A 19,923-nucleotide genomic window follows, 5' to 3' on the forward strand; every position below is an offset into this window, starting at 1 on the left:
GGCTCTGAAAGAAAACCGTGAAGGTCATTTTGCATTTTCTTAGTAATTGTGAGAAAGACAAACTAGTACCATATGGTGGTGGGGAGAGAACTCAGAGACAAAATAAAAATCTGCTCAGCTTGTCAGTACCTAACTCCTTAAAGTTCAGCTATCTGAGAGTCTGTCTACTGTTTAAAAGAGTCAAGGCCAAACTTCAATTTGTCATACATGCAACTCCCACTGCCGTGGATCATGAAAGAGACTCTTGCCCCTCTGAGGACAGTGAAGATGCAAAGATATGAAGATGAAAAGAGAGTGGCAGTCTCTTAAGTAGACAAAATTAGTAAGAAACTGGATTCGTGAGATCGGCCTGCTTATTTTAAAGAAAAAAAAGCTATAGAATTCCTCGTATGATACATAGGGATATTTTGAAGCCTATTCTTCCACAATAGAACTCATTATTGTCCTACATTCATAAAGAAATATGATGATTTAGCCTTTCTAGTTATTAAAATTTCTAAACTTGAAAGAAAAAGAGTAACTATATTTTCATCAAAGATGACTAGAGAATCATGACTAATTTCAATGGCTATCCATCTGTTTCATTTCCCCATAAGATACTAATTGAAAAAATCAAAATGCTGACATTCTTTATAGTCACTGGCCCAAAGACACTCATAAATTTTTTTAATTTAAAAAATACATTGAAGAGGATAAATACCTTGCTTCAACTTTGAGGCTGCCTTTTGTCACATCAAATTGTATTCTTTGTAGTTTTTCTTACTTTTGTTTTATTTTGATTTTCACAGTTTCTTTATTTCTGTCCCTGAGCCAAATGTTTTGTTTCAGAAGAATGTTTTGTTTTTATCTCCTAACATATCATTCTTCATGCAGGCCACATCTGTATTAGCTGAACACAAGAAACAAATGTCCAGGACTCCCATGGTGTTATTCTGGGGGAAGTATTCTCTCTAATGAGTCACACTTCAAGATCCTTTTCACTGTAGTAAGATGCAAAGCCAACTTTGACCCTCTGTATGTTGACTTTTATTGGTAAAGTGAAAGTCTATTTGGAACAAATAATTAGCTGCATAGAGAAAGCCATGCCTAGTTAATTATACATAAGGACATTAGAAATTAGCCAGAACCACTATTAAAAGGAATCATCTAAATGTTTTATTTGAGCCTAATTCAGATAACCTTTATTATCTAATTACAAAATGTTTGGTGTTAATGAATGACCAGCTCTTAGTTTACCTGTATCAAATAACGAGATCTGGCTGTTGGCACTGGGTCAATGATTGGGACTGTGTGCTAGGTAAATAGCTGCTGCGAAAGAGTGAGCCCTCTGGGTATGAAGAGGACCTATCCTTTACGACACCGTCCTTCCCAGACTCCCTGTGGGGTTCCACAGAAGCACGGCTGTTCTCATTTGCAAATCTCTTAAAATAGTTTTGTGAAGAAAATCATTTTTATGAAATTCCATCTCCATCTCCCAGTGCAAGGGAATGACTGTCCAAGGGAGTGTCCCTTCCTCGGAAGAGCATAAGCCACTCCTCTGTGACAGCCTAAGGATATTAGGCATGGGGGGGGTGGAGATGAATGCCATTGTATGCAAAGTACAAGGTCCACTCATTCTTGTACAGCAAAAAATAAAATACATTATTCCTCAAAATATTGGTCCCTTATACTTTTAAATCATTCCAACCAATATGTGCCACTGTTTACATTGCACATTTTGGGACTTTTCTCCACTTCTTTGTGTTTTAATGATTCCTAATCTGGGCAGAACCTTAAGGAAATATTTTCACATCTCACTAGATTATTTCATTTTTTTCAAAGTAATTTTAACTGAAAGATTTACCTAGAGCATGTTTTCCTTTTCAGTTTGTTTTCTGATAACAGTTGGCTATGCACACAATGCAAATAAATCATTCAATAAAATGGAAGAAATAATAGGTATTAAGACATAGCCTTTCTTCCTTTACTCTATCTGCCTAATACTTTGAACATGTTTTCATATTCTGGAGTCTCTGAGAAAATAAGAACAAAAATAGAACTGGAAAGATCAAGAAGGTATAGGAGAGTGTATACACACACACACACACACACACACACTCTTAATTATTTGAGTTGGATGAGCAAGAAAGTGAGTACCTAGCTAGGTATCTTGAGTACCTAGATAAATGAGATGCAAAAGATATTCCTCTGAAAATGTGGTCCAGTTATATTTGGTTATTAGAGTTATTTATATTTGAATTTACTTTTACTTGCTACCTTGAACCTAACAAAAATTAATTATTTAGGACACCCATCATCCATTTATTCAATGAACATTGAGGTCTTTCTGTATCTCATAGACAATTCTAGATTCTCGTGATTCAAAGATGAGTAAAACACAGTCTGTGCCTCAAGGAGCTCACCATTTATTATGAGAGACAGCTAAGTAAAAAGACAATTAAAATATAGCCAGTCAGTAACATCATAAATATACTGCTTTGATGTACTTTGTACCTGAAACAAATTTAGAAGAATGGATAGGAGTTCAGCAGCTATTCAAAGCTGGAGAGGGTTTTCTGGGACGAAGGCCCAACACATGCAAATGTATTGAGAAATGCGAGACTGTGTTGCTATGCGGGGGCAAGTGATTGGGTAAGGCTGGAGCACTAACGTGCGTGTGCGGAAAATAACAAGGGATGGAAGGGGTGAGGGTGGGGCTGGTGTGGGGGAAAGAAGACAATAGACAAGGACTAGACTTCAAAGGCCTTGTAAACCACAGTACGGAATTTGGACGTTATTCTTTGGGAAATAACTGAAGGATTGCAACTAGGGTAGAGGAATGATGAATGCATGTTTTTGAATGAGCCACATGGAACATGGATCTTAAAGAGAAAAGGAAGAAGGAAAGAAACTCAAGGCAATGAGACTAGTTGTAAGACTTTATTGCACTAATCCAAGACTAGAAGAATGACCTCCAAGTCTTAAATAGATCTAGAAAAATGTCTCTTTACTTAGAGAGCCTAATATATAGCATTGATAAGTTTTGTATAAGGGAAGGTCAGGAAAAAATGTTTCAGACTTCATTCTAACCTTAACATACACACCTCCATACATATTTAGAGATACATAAAGACACCCTTAAACTTGTGACAATCGATAATATGTTCATACATTAGCTTCCAAATGATGTTGGAGAAGAATATGTAATGGCATGGAAAAGTGGTCATAAAATTATATTTGAAAATCATCTTGTAAAGAAACATGTACATTATAATTCTATTTCTATTTGTATTTATACATGAGGAGAAATTGTTTTTCAAGGGTACCTCTAAAGAGAGAGATGAGATGGGACATGGGCAAAAGCTGTATTCGTATCAATTAAAAATGTAAAAATGTGTTCAGACACATGTGCACTTAAAAATAAATAATATTTTATATTTGGAGGGGGAAAATAAGGAAAAGACTAAAATTATGTAATATGGCAAGAATAACTATTCTTGGCAAAGAGTGAGATTTGGGTTGATTTTTATTTTCTTTTTACTTTTCCTTATTTCTCAGATTTATAATTGTGCATTTGTATTGCCTTGGTTACATAAAGAAACACTTATAAATTATAAGACTTAGACTGTAACCCTCATGTAAAAGGATAAAAGTATAAACTATGTATCCAGCACATAACAATCACTCACTTAAAATCAACTAAATATTTGTGTTGAATTACCTGAAAAAGAAACTATAGAAAATCATTGTAACCTAGAAAGTCTATCTCTATTGGACTACTGCAGGGAAAATGGTACTGACTTACCATAAGAAAGAAGGAAGAGCTTGAAGCTCTGACTCCGGTGGGGCAAAGGCAATATATGTAACCTAAACATTTGTACCCTGGTAATATGCTGAAACAAAAAAAATTTTTTTTTTAATTAACAAAAAAAAAGAAAAAAGAAAGAAGGAAGACTGTTACAAATCATAGAGAAGGCAAAGATCAGAGTTGGAATTGTCATTACTCATTCAAGGCCCCTGTGGGATAAACTCACCCAGTCCCAGTGGAGCAGGAGAGTTCAGGCTAGCAGAGTCACAGCTACATAATTTCCAAACAAGCGACTTTCTGATTACAGTTTGGCTTTCTGCGTGAAATTCTAAGGCGATCATGAGACTGGGTTCCCCACAATGCTCCTACTTTGACTGTTAATGGAGACCTGACAAAAGTCTCTGTTTTGCGAGTGTGCATCTGTCTCTGAGAGGCTGAGGACCTCCCAAAAAGTGATCAAATCAAAACTTCAGACCAGATCTGGAAGGTTGTGAGTTCATCCAGGTAACATGCCCCAGAACTCCCTTTCATGATCTATTACCTACCCTCCTCCACTTGGGCTGGCTGCAGCCTCAAATGTGAATTGTCACTTAAAAACATTCTACAATTTTGCATCACCAGTGACTTTCAGCCTGCCTCTTAAAAGTTTTAAAATACAAGCTTGTATGTGATAACTCAGCATTAGAAAGTTATTTGGACTACTGTTAACTAGACATTGCATTAATCATTGAAGTCAATAAAACCTGACTGGGGTTTAATTGTATGCTTTGCTCTGGCTCAAAACTCTCTGCAGAATATTTGAAAAATATCTTGCACACACATGCAATAGTATTGTCCTTTGCTAAAATAATATCGAATACCACAAAATAATAATGGGACATACATATGCCTAGGTACAAACAAAAGGTAAATATATACCTCGAAATACTAATTGATCTTTGTTATTCCAGTTTGATAATAATGTAATATTTTACTCAGAGCTAGCATAGGTCCTAGAAATGTCTCACTTATACAGAGATATCAATCACCCATTAATTATACTGTGGGTGGATAGGATTCATAAATAAGACCCAGGCACAGAAGTGGTGACCTATATGGATTCGAAGGGAATATTGCTAGATGATTCTGGTAATACCATTGTGTTGGTACAGAGGAGCAGTGTTAAGTAGAGTTAGAGAGAGGGGATAGAGTGTTGACCAGAGAAACCTTAAGTGTTGAGCTATCAATACCGATAACTTTAGGTTAGCTATTCTGAGCCCTGGAGAGCCAATGAAGGACCTGAGCAAGTTTGCATTTGTTCAAAGTACTACTCTACCCAGAAAGATGTGAAAGTGGCATGTACGATTGATAGGAAATGAGCAGACATCAGCCAGGGTGCTACATTCAGCAACTATTGTGATGTGTCCACTAGCTTTTTGATTCTAGGACATTATTCTTCAAAATGTTCTCCTTGAACAGTCTGCAAAGAGTAATCTGAGATTCTAGTTGAAAACAAACACTCCTGGGCCTAGTGAATAGATCTTTTTCACAAAAAATCAGATGATTTATTACACATAACAACCATTGGAGGGCCACTGATCTAGGTTAATGCAAATTTTATATAAGAAATGTTTCTAGAGAGTAAGATAGGTTCTTTGAATACTGCAATAATTGAGATTAAACAGGTGGGATCTAAAACTTAATTTTAGGGATACTGCTTAAATATAAGCCCCTCAAAGGCATGGATTTTTGTCTGTTTTGTTTGGTGATATATCTTAAATGGTAGAACAATGTCTGATTTATTATAGTTTGTGCTCAGCAAACATTTGTACAGGGAATGCATAATAATTAAATGCTTGGGATTTTTACTATTTCAAAATATAAAGGAGTAAAAATATTTTTGTTACATGAATATCTTTTATAATGCTTAAGTCAGGGCTTAAACCCATCACCTGAATAGTGTTCATTGTACCCAATAGGTAGGTTTTTACCCCTCCCTTTCTTCCCCTCCTTTCTTCATGATTTCCTATGACCTTTATATCTCTTTGTGCCCATATGTGCCCATCAAGTAACTCCCAATTATTAGAGAGTAAATGTGGTGTTTGTTTTTCCATTCCTGAGGTACTTCACTTAGGATAATTGTCTCCAATTCCATCCAAGTTGCTGAAAAAGACATTATTTCATTCCTTTTTACAGCTGAGTAGTACTACATAGTGTGTGTGTGTGTGTGTGTGTATGTGTATGTGCATGTGTGTGTGTGTATATATATGTGTGTGTATATATATATATATATATATATACACATCACGTTTTCTTAATCCACTCATTAATTGATGGGCACTTAGATTGATTCCACATCTTTGTGATTGTGAATTGTGTAAAAGCGTGGGTTTTTCAAATCAAATACAACTAAATTCCAGCTTATGTAGCTTCTCTAAACCTTTGTATGCAAAATGGGGTTATCACAGATTTAATGCAAAAATTCAATTAAATAACAGCTGGAAAATCATTTAGTAGAGTGCTTAGCACAGAGTAAGTCTTCAATGAATGAAATTTATTACTTTTATTGCTATTAAAATAAATTTAGCACATCTGCAGTGTTAGATATTAATGGAATGACATGCTGCATTGGCACTCTAAACGGGATTTTTGTTTAGAGATTAATACCTGTAATCATAAAATAAACCAATGTTCTTTTTCTGGATTCTGCATTATCAGAAAACCATATGAGTTTGAATATGCATAGTAAAATAAACACCAAGCACACAGGCCATAGAGAACTTTACCAATTTGGAATTTGGAATCTTTCTTTCCTGCTTTTCTTTCTTTTCTTTCTTCTTTTCTCTTTTCTTCTTTTTTCTTACTTCCTTTTTTTCTTTCTCTCTTTCTCTTTCATTCTTTGTTTCTTTTCTTTCTTTTGTTTTTCGCTTCAGATAGCTTGGGTCTTATAGTGGCTTGTTGGAAGGGCTGAGTTCAAAGAAGAGAGAAAATGATGAAAAAGGCAAACATTCAACAAGTTGGTCTTCTGGGTTCTGTTATTCTGTTAAATGGTTTATATCTCTCTTTCTTTTTTTTAACTTCAGGTTGTATTTAAAGGGTCACACTGGGACAGCAGGAAAACAGAGCAGCCTGATCTTACATGGTGCTGATTTCAGCACTAAAGATGCTGATAATGACAACTGTATGTGCAAATGTGCCCTCATGCTCACAGGAGGTAAGTCCTGTGGGGCCATACTCTGTGTTTCATTGGTACGAAGCTTGAGGTTTCTTCTCTGTGAGAAGGGGTATGATCTTCTGGTCAGGAAACTGAAGAGCAAGTCCCTAGGATCATTTTCTTCTGTTCTACCTTCTCCTGTGTTCTTATACATGACATTGCTGGCATATTTAGACATTTGCCTCCTTCCTCAGCACCTATAGTGGTAGTGTGCTAAGCTTGGTTCTGAATAAATTTTTTAGTCTCTTGTAGAACTAGTTGTTCTATCTTCTAAATAATCATGAATATACCCTTAGTGCAATGAACAATAATTTGGGAATTGAGCATATAGAGCAATCACTTCTTACAAAATGCTTTGCAACTCTGTAGTAGAGTTTATTTATAATTTATAAAGAGGTGTGGTTAAACCTAAAGTTATACAATTCAGAAAAACTATACCAGGGTTTTGCATTATCTGGTATTGACCTTTGTGAGATATTTTAGCTAGTATAGGCGATACCATTAAATAATATTGTATCGTAGAGTAAGAAAGTTAAACCTTTTTGCGCCTGTTCAATATTTTTCCACCCTTCTGATTATGCACAAGAGAAAATATCACTTTGGTCCTAGTATATCTGTAACACTTCTTCAGTACTTACTAATCACCCTTTTCACCAAAGAAAGAGCAGACCCTTGTCCTTAGGCTCAGAGCCTTGGTTAGGTAATGGCATGTACCTAGAATTAAATAATGTTATTTTGTTTTAAGGTTATGAGTTTTATATCTACCTTCTATTATAGCAAGTGGTACTGGTTTCCTCTTTAAAGGAATGATACAAACTTTGCATTTTAAAATGCATTCACAATATTTTGTACTTTAAAAAATCATTGATTTAAAGAAAAATATTAGTTAAATATTAATAAAAGTTATAAATGAATATGGCAAAATCTGTGAAATTAATACATGACTGACTGAAATTTAGGAAGAAACACTAAGCTAAAACCCAATAACAAATTATGTAGCTCAAGAATGTTATAGGCTCTGGCAGAAAAGGAGTTGGAACCAAACAAAATTATAAGGGAGATCTCTTTTTCAGTGTTTCTCCTTTCACAATTTTAGTGTTTCCCTCTCTTAATGTAATAGCAATCACTCCCACCTTTAACTGTACTGATATTCTTTCTGTGTTATTCTATAACAAAACACATTTTCATACCAGTAAGGAAAAAACTGTTCGAATCTAATATTTTCCATTCCAAAACACTGTATCGCTATCATTATTGTATGTTACTACACATGTTGTACAATCTTACTTAAACAACAGACCAACTCTGTAAAATAGCGAGGAGAGAAACTCGTATCTCTACTTTGTACATAAGGAAAATGAAAGTCAGCTAATGTTCACCATTTTATCCTCAACATCTGGCACAGTGGATTGTGACACAAAGGAATTCAATAGAAAATATGACACATGAATGAATGAATCAATAACTACCTTGTAGCCCTTGAAATCACTTTCAAATTTTAAAGCCAATGAAATGAATGATTAGGTTGAGATTTTTCTCATCAATTAATAGAACATATGAAAGTATGCAGGGAAGGTTTTAGAGAAATCTTTCCATCTTCCTCTTCATCCCCAACTACCCCTCTGCTACCACGACGGCCAAGTCACAGCACATGGACTCCCCAGCCACTCCACCCATACTGACAGCTTTTCAATGTGAGACAGCCCCAGTATTATCAAAACCAACCTGTTATGATTCTGCCTCTATCATACTCTTTTCCTTAAGCTTTGAACACGTTGTTTTGGCATCATGTTTAATGTCATCAAATATTTTAAAGTCTCCTATATGTATTTTATGACTCCTCATTCCAAAAAAATAGTTGCTACAAATCTAGGATGTTTAAAAAATGAGACATGCAAGGTAGACCTTGAACTTTTTCCTGAAAGAAATTTTTTCTTTTCATTACCTCCCAGATTCCATAAATGAAATTGTCAGCAACTTTATAAATAAACAAAGGAACTTCAATTTTCTAGTTTTCTTCCCATTTTAATATTGAAATATGTTTCATTTTCTTCCTGTCTATTTTTACAAATAATTTTTCTTACCAAATAAATATAATGCTTGAAAAACCAATAGTAAAATCTTTCAAATGTGTCCTTAGAAGATCATTCCAATATGTTCATGTTCCCGTCATAATAAATGAAAATACGGAGTAAAGCAAAGAGGAGAATGCACATTTTGGTTGTCGATGAGAAAAGTTCATTGCTCAGATTTATGATTTTATTTCTGCTTTAAATGATTGAACTTTGTCATGTTCTTTCATCCATAATCATTCTTGGACCCACTTCTTACTCACCAACATACACATGTGTTAGGGAGAGAAAATTTCCACTTATTGCTTGGGCTGGAATAGTCTAAGTAAATGTGTTTTTGTAATAAATGCCATTATCCTATCAAATATCCTTTTGAAAGAATCCAGGTCTTGCAAAGCTATTCACTCTACAAAGCTAAAATGTGGAATTTAGATAGCTAAGAACTGGAGAACATAAAGATGAATGTCAGTGACAATCCAGGTAACTGGAGTATTGCCTGGGACTTAGGTCCTATTTAGCTACTCCCCACCACCACTGTTTATCCTCTGTCAAATTTTCCCTTAGAACCAGTTGCTTCATCTTATAATTTGTCCTTTTCCTTTTTTTAATTTGTATTTGAGCTTGTTTCCTATTTAGTCTCTTTTAAGCAATGAGATTTCATACTCTTTGAAACTAATAACTCATAGTTCTTTGTCATTATCGATTAAAGCTTTGTTTTATCTTATTTATTTATATATTTTTCCTTTGTTTCTTCTAAAAGGAAGTAAGGTAGAAGTAAGGCTAAAGTAAGATTTATTGCCCACTAACTGTCCTAGATAATTTTCTTCAAGTACGTGGAGGGATTTTAGTTGGAGAATGTGGTATCATTGTTATCCTTATCTGTCAAAGACTGAACAGTGCAAGATAGGCTTAATTGAAAGCAGAAGATATTTCAGCTAGACACAAGGTGGAACATTTTGATCTTTGTTCCTTCTTTCCTAATTTCCTAACTTCTTAGCTTTCTTCTGTCAATTTAATGTATTTTTAATGAGTATCTTTAAAAGAGGCCAGCTACTATTACCAGTATAAAGGAAGACAGACTAGAGCTTGCATGTATTGAGGAAGATTGTCAACAAAAATGTAAACAATAAATAACAAAATTTCAAACCATAACAAATTTGTGGACAAAATATTACATGTGATAGAGTTATTGGAGGAAGGGGGAAGTGACTTTAGATGGAGTGCCCAAAGATCAAAGACTAGAAATGAATTGTCAAGGAGATTGTGCATTTCTAGTATGGACATCTCACAGAAAATCATAAAGCAGTATTTATATGAAAGAGTTTAATTATATACTTTCCCGTACCTGTGGATCTAGTAAAAATAGTCTCTCAAGTTTTCTTATGGTTCTGTGATTCTGTTATCCCATGTACTCATTACTGCTGCTACTAGGGGAAAACAAGTGATATCATTTTTCGATGCATAAGTGGTCATTTCTAGTACATTGTTGAGTTGAAAGGTGACATAGGAGACATAGTAGGCAGAGAAGCATCATTTGCATTAATAAAAATAGATAACACAATATTTTACGTACTCTTTCCTGGAAATATGCATACTTATTCCTACCTTGCCAAAAAGCCCACAATTCTTCCATCCAGCTTTCATATTGAATAATTTTTATTTTTCATTACACATTTCTTAACAGATTAGAGAATACATTTCAAGGGCAAAATCGCCACCCACATTTTCTATGGAAATGACTCCTTAATTAACCATTAATAGAGATGATTTGTCAATGGAAATTTATAAGCCAGAAATATTTGTGCTGTGTAATAGACCTTAGGAAAATGTATAAGTTTTCTCCTCAGGTTTCCCCCTTTATGTAGGATATTTCTGCAAATCTGTATATTTCTGAAGTGGGAGGGATAAATTTAAGAGGTGACTATAGGAAGTATTCTCTTAGTCCTCAAGAGAACTCCTATTGTGCATCCTGAGCCCAAAGAAGAGAGTAAGTTTCATTAAAAACTTAAAACTTAAGTAGTTTTATCTATTGTTTAACAGTAATAAAATGAAAATGTAATCTTATTCAGTGTATACTTTTTTATAGATTTATTGTGTATAAAATAAATATATAAAAATAAATACGTAAAAAGGCCCTCTGGCTCCAAAATTAAGAAAATAAGATCTTTTATTACTAGATTGTCATATTCCAAGCAAACTTACATTCAACTAAAACATGACCTTTGGCTTTAGATTAGGAATATTCAAAATAAGTATTTCTAAAAGTCTGTTTAAGCTACAGTTATTTAACTACAATTGTTAAAATTATAAATAAAGAAATAATTATTTCTAAAGTCTCTTGTGAACTACAATCATTAAAGATTGCTAACAACAAACAACAAACAAGCATGTCATTGTTTTACATTCCTTACTTTACTTTTCTTTCAATGCAATTTCCATATTTAGTACATAATAATAAAAGCTATGTAAAAATGTGACCTAACCTTCTGCAGAAAGAATCTGTTGCGGTAGAAACTCCAATCTCTTTTCCCACGCATAAACCATGTCAGCTGACAGAGGAGACTTTCTAAAGCTAACAAAGGATAATTCTCAGTTCAGTCCTTAAAGAGAGGATAAAGCCGTACACATAAATTTCTTAGTACACCCTAGAACTTACCAGATGCAAACAGCAGAGATTTGACAAATGCTTGCTTGGCCTGCTCTATAATCTTGAAGAAGACAAAGAAAATGGAAGACCCTAGCAGCTCTTTTAATTGGTGAATGACACCGAAGTGACAAGATTTGGGGAAAAATATAATTAGCTTAGCATTTTTAATAACCCAGGAAGGATATGCTAAACATTATCAGATAACTGCCATTCCTTAGGTTTCAAGGTAAAAAAAAAAGTTGAGAGAAAAGGTCCATATGAATAATTTAAGTTTGACTACAGAAATCTTCATTGTATTGTTTTTATTTCAACCCAATTTCTATATTTAGTACATAATATGTAAGTCTATTCCACATCTATGCAAGTTCCTTGAATGCAGGGATTTTCTGCTGTCCACCACCGTATCCCCAGTGCCTGGCACTGTGGGTGGCACATGATATATGCTCTGTAAATATTGGCTAAATGAATGAATATTTTATCAGAAACTCTGCAAGGACATTGCAAAATTACAAATGATCCTGGTGAGAAGACATAAAAATAATGTGAGTATGAAAGACTCTTGGATGAACTAAGATTTAAAATATGTAAATATAAATATTCATTTGGATGCACAAACATGGAACAAAGGAATGAATATCAAGGATTGAGACTGCTACAGTTTGGATGCTGATTTCCTCCAAATCTCATGTGGAAATTTGACCCCAGTGTTGGAGGTGGGGCCTAATGCAAAGTGTTTGGGTCATGGGTGTGGACCCTCACCAATAGATTAATGCCCTCCCTTGGCAGGGCCACCACTAGTTGTCACTCTGGTAGTTCCTAAGAGAGCTGGCTGTTACAAAGAGCGTGTCACCTCCTCTCTCACACTTTCTTGCTTCCTTTCTCGCCGTGTGACCTGTGCACATGCCAGTCCCCCTTTGCCTTCTCCGGCGAGTGGAAGCAGCCTGAGGCCCTCATCAGATGCCCAGTCTTGAATCTTCCAGTCAGCAGAACCATGAGATGAATAAACCTCTTTTCTTTCTAAATTATCAAGCCTCAGGTATTCCTTTATAGCAACACCAAACAGACTAAGACAGGGTCTAACTTTTAAGAATAAGTAAACCCCAAAAGACTAAACTCCAGAATTGTAAAAATTTGACTGCTAAGTTTCTGACTTCCAAATAAATATGAGCTTCCTAAATGCAAAGTTTAGGATTATATTCCTGTTTTCTAGAGAAAAGTTTCATATGTTGGAAAAAGAGCAAAGAATATCAGAAAATGTCTTTCATATGTTTGGAATAAGGTGACTTAGAGCTGATACGCCCATAGCACAAGACTACAACCAAGGATTAATAATTGAAAGCACATGAAAAATAACCAATTAGTTTTGTTTGTATGATACTCTAACAATAATATAGCAAATATTTATTGAGCTCTTACTAACATTTTTGCATTATCCTAAATGATTTATATTTAATAACTTAGATGAAGCTTCCAAAAATCCTTTGAAATAGAGACTACACTAATACTTTTGGCAAGAACTGAGATATAGAAAAGTTAGATAATTTGCCAAAGTCACAGAATTCATGTCAGAAGTAGAATTGAATGCAGGTACTCAACCTCCAGAGGCATTCGGCCTATCTCTGCCTTCTACTGCCTCATTAAAGGAATGACATTCAAAGAGAATGATAGTGCTTGCAGCATAATTTCACAAGCACTTCCTCACTTAAATATGATTAAATGTGAAACGAAGTCCAAGGGAAGGGAGAGACAGGAAGAGAATACCTAGAAGTTCTAAACGAATTCAATGTTACTAGCCAGGATAAACAACTTTTCATCTATGGAACGAAAAGAAGAGAAAGGAAAAAAGAAAATAAAAAACAAATCCTTGGCCTGAAGGAGATATAGTATGAGATGACAGAAGGAACACAGACTTCTAGAAAGGGCCTTTGCCTCCTGCACACAAATTCATGCAACTGCTAATTGAGGCTAGCCATGGGTAGGGCCAACTGTGCACATAAACTCATCAAGTGATTTTTTTTCCTTGTGATCCCACTGATAATGATGACACTAATCAATTCAGTTTAACCTCATCCTTCTTGATGGAAAACTAAAATCTTAGTTTCTGTGCAAATTCTTTTGCATATTGCTGATTAGAATGCATGCACTGGAAATGAATGAAAGAAATCCACAAAAACAGATATACGTTTTCATTTTGCTGTACTTTTTACCTTAGAAAAGAAGTGTTGAGAGAGATTTTGTTTAGGATCAGGAGAATTTGAGAGTTAGGTTTTCGGACTTTCAAATAAATTTGAACTTCCTGAGTACAAAGTTTAGAATCAAGTTCCTATTTTCTGGGCAATGTTTCATTTATTAGTGATAAAATGTGAATTTTCTGCTTCAGAGATAAAAGACTCAAATGATTTTTAAAGGCCTGGGATAGTTATTACAAAGCTAAATTTTAATGAGTTAAGTGTAAATGAATTAGAAACATGCGTCTCAGATTTCTTATTAAAATATACATGAGGTTACAGGTTATGAAGAAAAATGCTTAGCAAAGTACATCTCAGTTGTTGCCAACCTGAAAACATTTGAGACATTTTATCAGTTGTCCCAATAGCAGAAGGGAGCTTCTTTCTTCCATCCTTTACTTGCATCACTTGAGTTCTTTTAGGCTTAAAGTGCCTTTTCTAGATTAACTTCTTTTGCAACTTTCTCGTTTGTTATTCTCAGGCACATACAAAGTTACTATTTCCCCAGGATTACAGAGAATATATAATTCAGCTCTTTGGTGTTGCAAACCCAAGCATACTCCTGGGTTCTATTCACTTAGGACATCTTCCACCCCATGCAAACTTACATTTGTACCAAATACCTATGAGTACATGTGACTACTTGGGAATACTAAGGAGTACATATGAGTAACCAGGAGTGTGCTATACTTCTGCCTGCTTTATAGAAATATCCTTGAAGCCACATCTTTTCAGGATTTATGTTTAAAATATATGATCATGCTTAATTTTTTTTAACGAAAGGTAGAAAGTGGGCACAACATTTGAAATGTTTGATATGCAAAAATTCTTCAGTTTGTCTGGTTTGTTTTAATGCATGTGTCAGAGAAAATAGAGGATACTTGCCTGCACAGAAATAACTATTTCTGCTACCTTGAAGTTCAGACTATGTTATAATAAAACTGAAATGGCCATGAGAAATAATTGCTCTTCTATTTCACTTTCTGCCATGTTGATTCATCATCTTCATTATTGGTCGCTCTCTGATAAACCACGGCCTGCTAGTTTTAAGAGGAAGAGTTAATTGAACACTTCAGCCTCTTTGATTCCTCATGAAATAAAAACAAAACCTTGAAAAAAAATCCCGTGTTCAGTACTTACATGCCATGTTTCTATAATGTGTTAATGTACAACTGTACTCATTTGGGTGCAAATTATCTTTATATTTCTCTAATAAACCCTACCAAGAAAATAAGAAAATCTGTTGGAACTGATGACTTTGTCTTCATTATTTAATTACTATTATGATGTTCCACAAGATCTCTTTTGTTATTGCCCTAAACTTTCTGCCCCATTTCCTAGATAGCTTACACCAAATACTTACATAGGATTTTACAGGCACTAATAGAGCATCACCTTATTTGATCCTTAAAACTGTGCTATGAAAATGGTTGAGCAGCCATTATAATCCAGGTATTATGAAAGTGACCTTGAAAAAGTTCCTTAAACTGTGCGAGCATTGGGTGTCTTTATTGTGATACTTGCCACAGCACATAAGGCTGCCTGAGGGATAAAATGAGAGAATGCATGTGAGTATCTTCATAATAACTATTCAATGAATATAAAATATTGGTATTATTGCCTAGGTTCTCTTGGTTATTAATTGATGAAGTCAGCATCAAAGTCTGGGTCTTCTAAATTGTCTCTAGTGCTCTCCAGGCTCCCCATTGCCCAGAAGAAAATTTCTAAAAGGATAGTAAAAACCTCTATGTTCTCCCTCGTGTTTATTTTTCTAGCCCTGTATTCTCAAACCTCTTACCCACTGGCACTCCAGCCAAGCCAAGCTGCTGGCAAACACTCTCTCGTGTTCTTCCAGAGTACAGGCTGCATTTAGAAGCTCTCTCTGTCCAGTGAACGCAAACCCATCCTTCAGGACCCCGCTCAGCTATTAAATGAATGAGCCTTCTGGTCTCCCAGGCAGTTAGGACCTTCTGCCTCTGTATTGCCATAAGATTTTCCTCATCCCTTTGTCTAATGGCCATCATCTCATTTTTTTAACAGTTTGTCTCTCTCCTTCACAAAACTGTGCACATTTTCAAGTCAGGTCAACGCTGTCCCCTAGGTCTGTCCATGGTTAAATTGTGGAATTGATTCTAGACTCAATTTTCTCATCTTCATCATGCTGCCACATAAGCTCGGAATGGCTCTGGCAGATCATATAGAATGGGGTCTCTAAATAGTGTTTTATTAAACATTTAACCTGGCAGATCTGGTTCCCCTGGTTAAATATTGGTTCCCATTCCTAGAGAATGTTTTACTTGTTCACCTGATGATGGACATACTGGCTGGCTCAACTATAAACTTTTCCACAAACATTGTTCAACTTTCCACCAAGACTGCCTCTTTCTTCACCTTTACTTCCTGCAAGTCTCACCTTGTTCACTGTGCACAGGCTACACTGATGTCCCTTCAGTCCCTAAACACACCAGGCTGTCTTTTTCCCCCTGGCATTTGCATGTGCTGTACTCTGCTTAGAAGAGTTGTCTTCACATGGCTGCCTCCCTCCCCTCCTTCGGATCTCATTAAACAGCAGTTTCTTCCATGCATGTGAAAAGTTGAGCTCTTCTCCTTCATACCTCCCAATTATTTTTTCATGGCACTTTCTAGTCGTGATTTGTAGTTATTTTATTTACTTGCTTACATTACTTTGTCTGCTTCTCACATTACAAGTAAGTTCCTTGAGGGCAGGAACCACATCTGTCTTGTCGAGCACTGTGGAGCAACACTCCACAATAACTACGTATTGAATGAATAAAGAAAGAAAAAAAAGAATCCAATAAGTATGGGTGTAATGTATTGGGTGTCTATCAAATACAGCTGTTTAGGAAACTAAACAGCTTCAGACAACAGAAAATTCACAAGGAGAACCAGTCAGAGTCAGTCAATAAGCCACTCACCAAACATTTTTTAAAGAAACTTTGGTTAAGTGCAGTATTAAGTATACTAGAGATGGGCCAGTATATAAAGTGTGGCTTTCCATTGCTCTTAGGATAACAAACAAAGACTGGGTGATTTTGTCTTCAGACCCTCTTAGCTTCAGGTGACTGTCCCTCTTGTTGACTGTGAGCCAGCCATGCTGGCCTTCTCTCAATGTCTCCAAATGCCATTCTCCTTATCACAAACACTGCTCCACTTTACTCATTAGTGAAAAATCACCAGATCAATTTATCTGATTCTCTCAGTCTCCTCCTGTTTGTTGTCTCTTTGCTAAGCTGGCCCAGAGTTTCCCAATGAACTATCCTTTAGCCTGTGCCCTTTACTGCCAGGCTGTTATTGCAACAGATGCTTGTCTTTCCAACTCCCCCAGGACTCTTGTGACTTTCTATAAACGAAATAGACAGAAAACACCATTTTTACTATGAGTACCCTAATGCAGCTTGGAAGATTGTTCTATGAGTTGTCATCAGTCTCAACAATTAGAGTAAATGTGTTTGCTTCAGAGACCGTGGTGGATATTTGAAAGACCATGAAAGGTTCATTAATATGACGGAAGAGTGCCTTGAGGTCACAGAAAAGGAGGAGGAAAGTTAAAACATGGAAACAATCAGGTTGAATTTCATTTTAGAGCTTCATTTTAGTCCTTTAGAGAGAGTCTTCTGGGTAAATGAATCCCTAGTATTAGAATGCATTTTGTAATATAAATAGCATATTTTTACTAGCTGTACTGAGCAAATATTAGAGGAATTAATCTTCAGGAAAAAAGGTGGAATTTTATAGTCCCTCCTTCTTTTCCAAACAAGAGCGTTCTTGTCCCTCATGTTTTGACTGCATTAACATTTATGTTGTTTGCATACAGTTGGTAAAACAGCACAGAATATAGTGTCTTTCCAAATTCATCATGACATACCTTACAGTTCCTCAGTATGAACGTGTGATTAATGCAGCTTGTTATGCCTCTAGTGTGACTTTATAAACACAACCCAGCTGTATTCATCTTCCAAAATTGAAAAATGAGAATTAGCTTTCCTTCATTTTACTTTTTCTAAAGTTTCTGCAAGATGGTGCTCATGTTACAGTTAAACATCAGCTGTACAGCTTTCTCTTTCTTTAGCTATTAGTCCCTTAGGTATAAGTCTGTAATCAAAGAGAGGTCAACTGTATCCAAATAAAAATATGCCAGAATGTCTCTGGCATAAATCTCTCCCTAAAGATTTCAGTAGTGTTACTTCAGGAGATGGGGAAAAGTACTATGTTTTATCTGAAAATCTAAGTACTTAATTCATTAAAAAAAAAAAAAAAAAAAAACTAAGTTATCCTGTTATCCTTACAGAGAGCTTTGCAAGCACAGGATTTCCATGTTACTCATCAAGTTGTTTTCCTTTTCGCTAAGTTTGGAAAGCACTTAAAACAAGCACAGACAAAATATTGCTATTTATGAACTATATAGCTGTTATTGATGAACACTCCCATGTTGTTAATAAACTACAGAGGGGGCATGTTAATTAAAATTCAATTTGAGCATCACAGCCATTGCACGATATCCAAGTAATTTTATAAGCAGCTTAGGGCCAATTCTTGACAAAATTATTAAGTAGATGGATAACATCTTTCTATTTCGATGTCAGTTGGTTGTCTAAGCTTCTGAATTTCTTCACTAATAATTAATTGTTCTATTCCCATAATAGTCTTAAGGTGGAATGTCTCTTATGAGTATCTCCATTTAACTTGTCCTACATGTAAATCCAGGCCAAAGATACATGATTTAGATTGCATCTTGAAGCCCGGAGACTTCCCATTAGTACAATAAGAAGTGAGTTCTAGTGGAGTCACACTGAAAGCTGGTTTTTAGGAGAGCATCCCTTCCTCTGATTGTTCATAAAAATCCTAAATCAAAAGTCATTTAAAACAATTCCACTCCTGGGAAGATACTTACTGAATGCCTCCTATTTGCAAATAATCACAACAAGTATGAACAAGTGGCCCAGCAGTTGATGCCATTAATTTCCAACTGTTCAATTTACTTATAATTGTTTCTTCTCTCCTCCTGTCTTTCATTATTAACTAATTTTCCAGGCTGGTGGTTTGATGCTTGTGGCCCCTCCAATCTAAATGGAATGTTCTATACTGCGGGACAAAACCATGGAAAACTTAATGGGATAAAGTGGCACTACTTTAAAGGCCCCAGTTACTCCTTACGTTCTACAACTATGATGATTCGACCTTTGGATTTTTGAAAGCACAATGTCAGAAGCAACTATAAAAACAACAAAGAAATCTGGAGAAGCTACGAGAGGAGAAACTGCTTGAAAACTTCTGAAGCAAACAATATCGTTTCCCTTCCAGCAACAAGTGGTAGTTATGTGAAGTCACCAAGGTTCTTGACTGTGGATTTGGAGCCTTTTGAGTTCACAAAAAAGTCTACTTGGGGTCACTGTATTCATATGACTTGACTATAAAGATTGCCACTGTCATGCTTTAAAAAGGGAAGAAACTGCTCAGCTTGCTGTACTTCAAACTACTACTGGATTTTATTTTGGAACTATGGTAGCCATATGATAAATATGGTTTATTTCATATAAAACAGAAAAAAGGAATTAACAACAACAAAAAAAAACAAATATACATGAAGAATAGAAACAGGCTTGCCAGAATCCTTTGAAAAAGATGTATTACACCAGTGAAAGGTGTTATATTTTTTGTTTTGTTTGTTTTGGGACAGAGTCTCGCTCTGTTGCCCAGCTAGAGTGCAGTGGCATCATCATAGCTTATTGCAACCTCCAATTCCTGGGCTCAAGCGATCCTCCTGCCTCAGCCTCCCCCGTAGCTGGGACGACAGGTGCGTGTCACAACACCCAGCTAATTTTTCTGTGTTTAGTAGAGACGGGCTCTCACTCTTGCTCAGGCTGGTCTTGAACTCCTGAGCTCAAGCGATTCTTCTGCCTCAGCCTCCCAGAGTGCTAGAATTACAGGTGTAAGCCACGTGTAAGCTTGCCTGGAAAGGTGTTATATCTATGCAA

The 19,923-nt window shown here is 35.6% G+C and overlaps 1 protein-coding gene across 2 annotated transcripts in view; it reads left to right on the plus strand.

Annotated features, from left to right (window-relative positions):
• The window catches only part of ANGPT1 (angiopoietin 1), a 240,105-nt gene extending 220,942 nt beyond the window's left edge, over positions 1-19,163 (plus strand). For both annotated transcript variants that reach the window (XM_069466099.1, XM_069466100.1), the window contains exons 8-9: positions 6,850-6,980; positions 18,980-19,163. In XM_069466099.1, coding sequence (XP_069322200.1) covers positions 6,850-6,980; positions 18,980-19,140 — 292 coding nt within the window. In that variant the 3' untranslated portion in view covers positions 19,141-19,163. The remainder of the gene's footprint in view (positions 1-6,849; positions 6,981-18,979) is intronic.
• Positions 19,164-19,923: the final 760 nt, after the last annotated feature.

The sequence above is a fragment of the Eulemur rufifrons genome, chromosome 3, assembly GCF_041146395.1.
Source record: "Eulemur rufifrons isolate Redbay chromosome 3, OSU_ERuf_1, whole genome shotgun sequence".
In the NCBI taxonomy this organism is placed as follows: domain Eukaryota; kingdom Metazoa; phylum Chordata; class Mammalia; order Primates; family Lemuridae; genus Eulemur; species Eulemur rufifrons.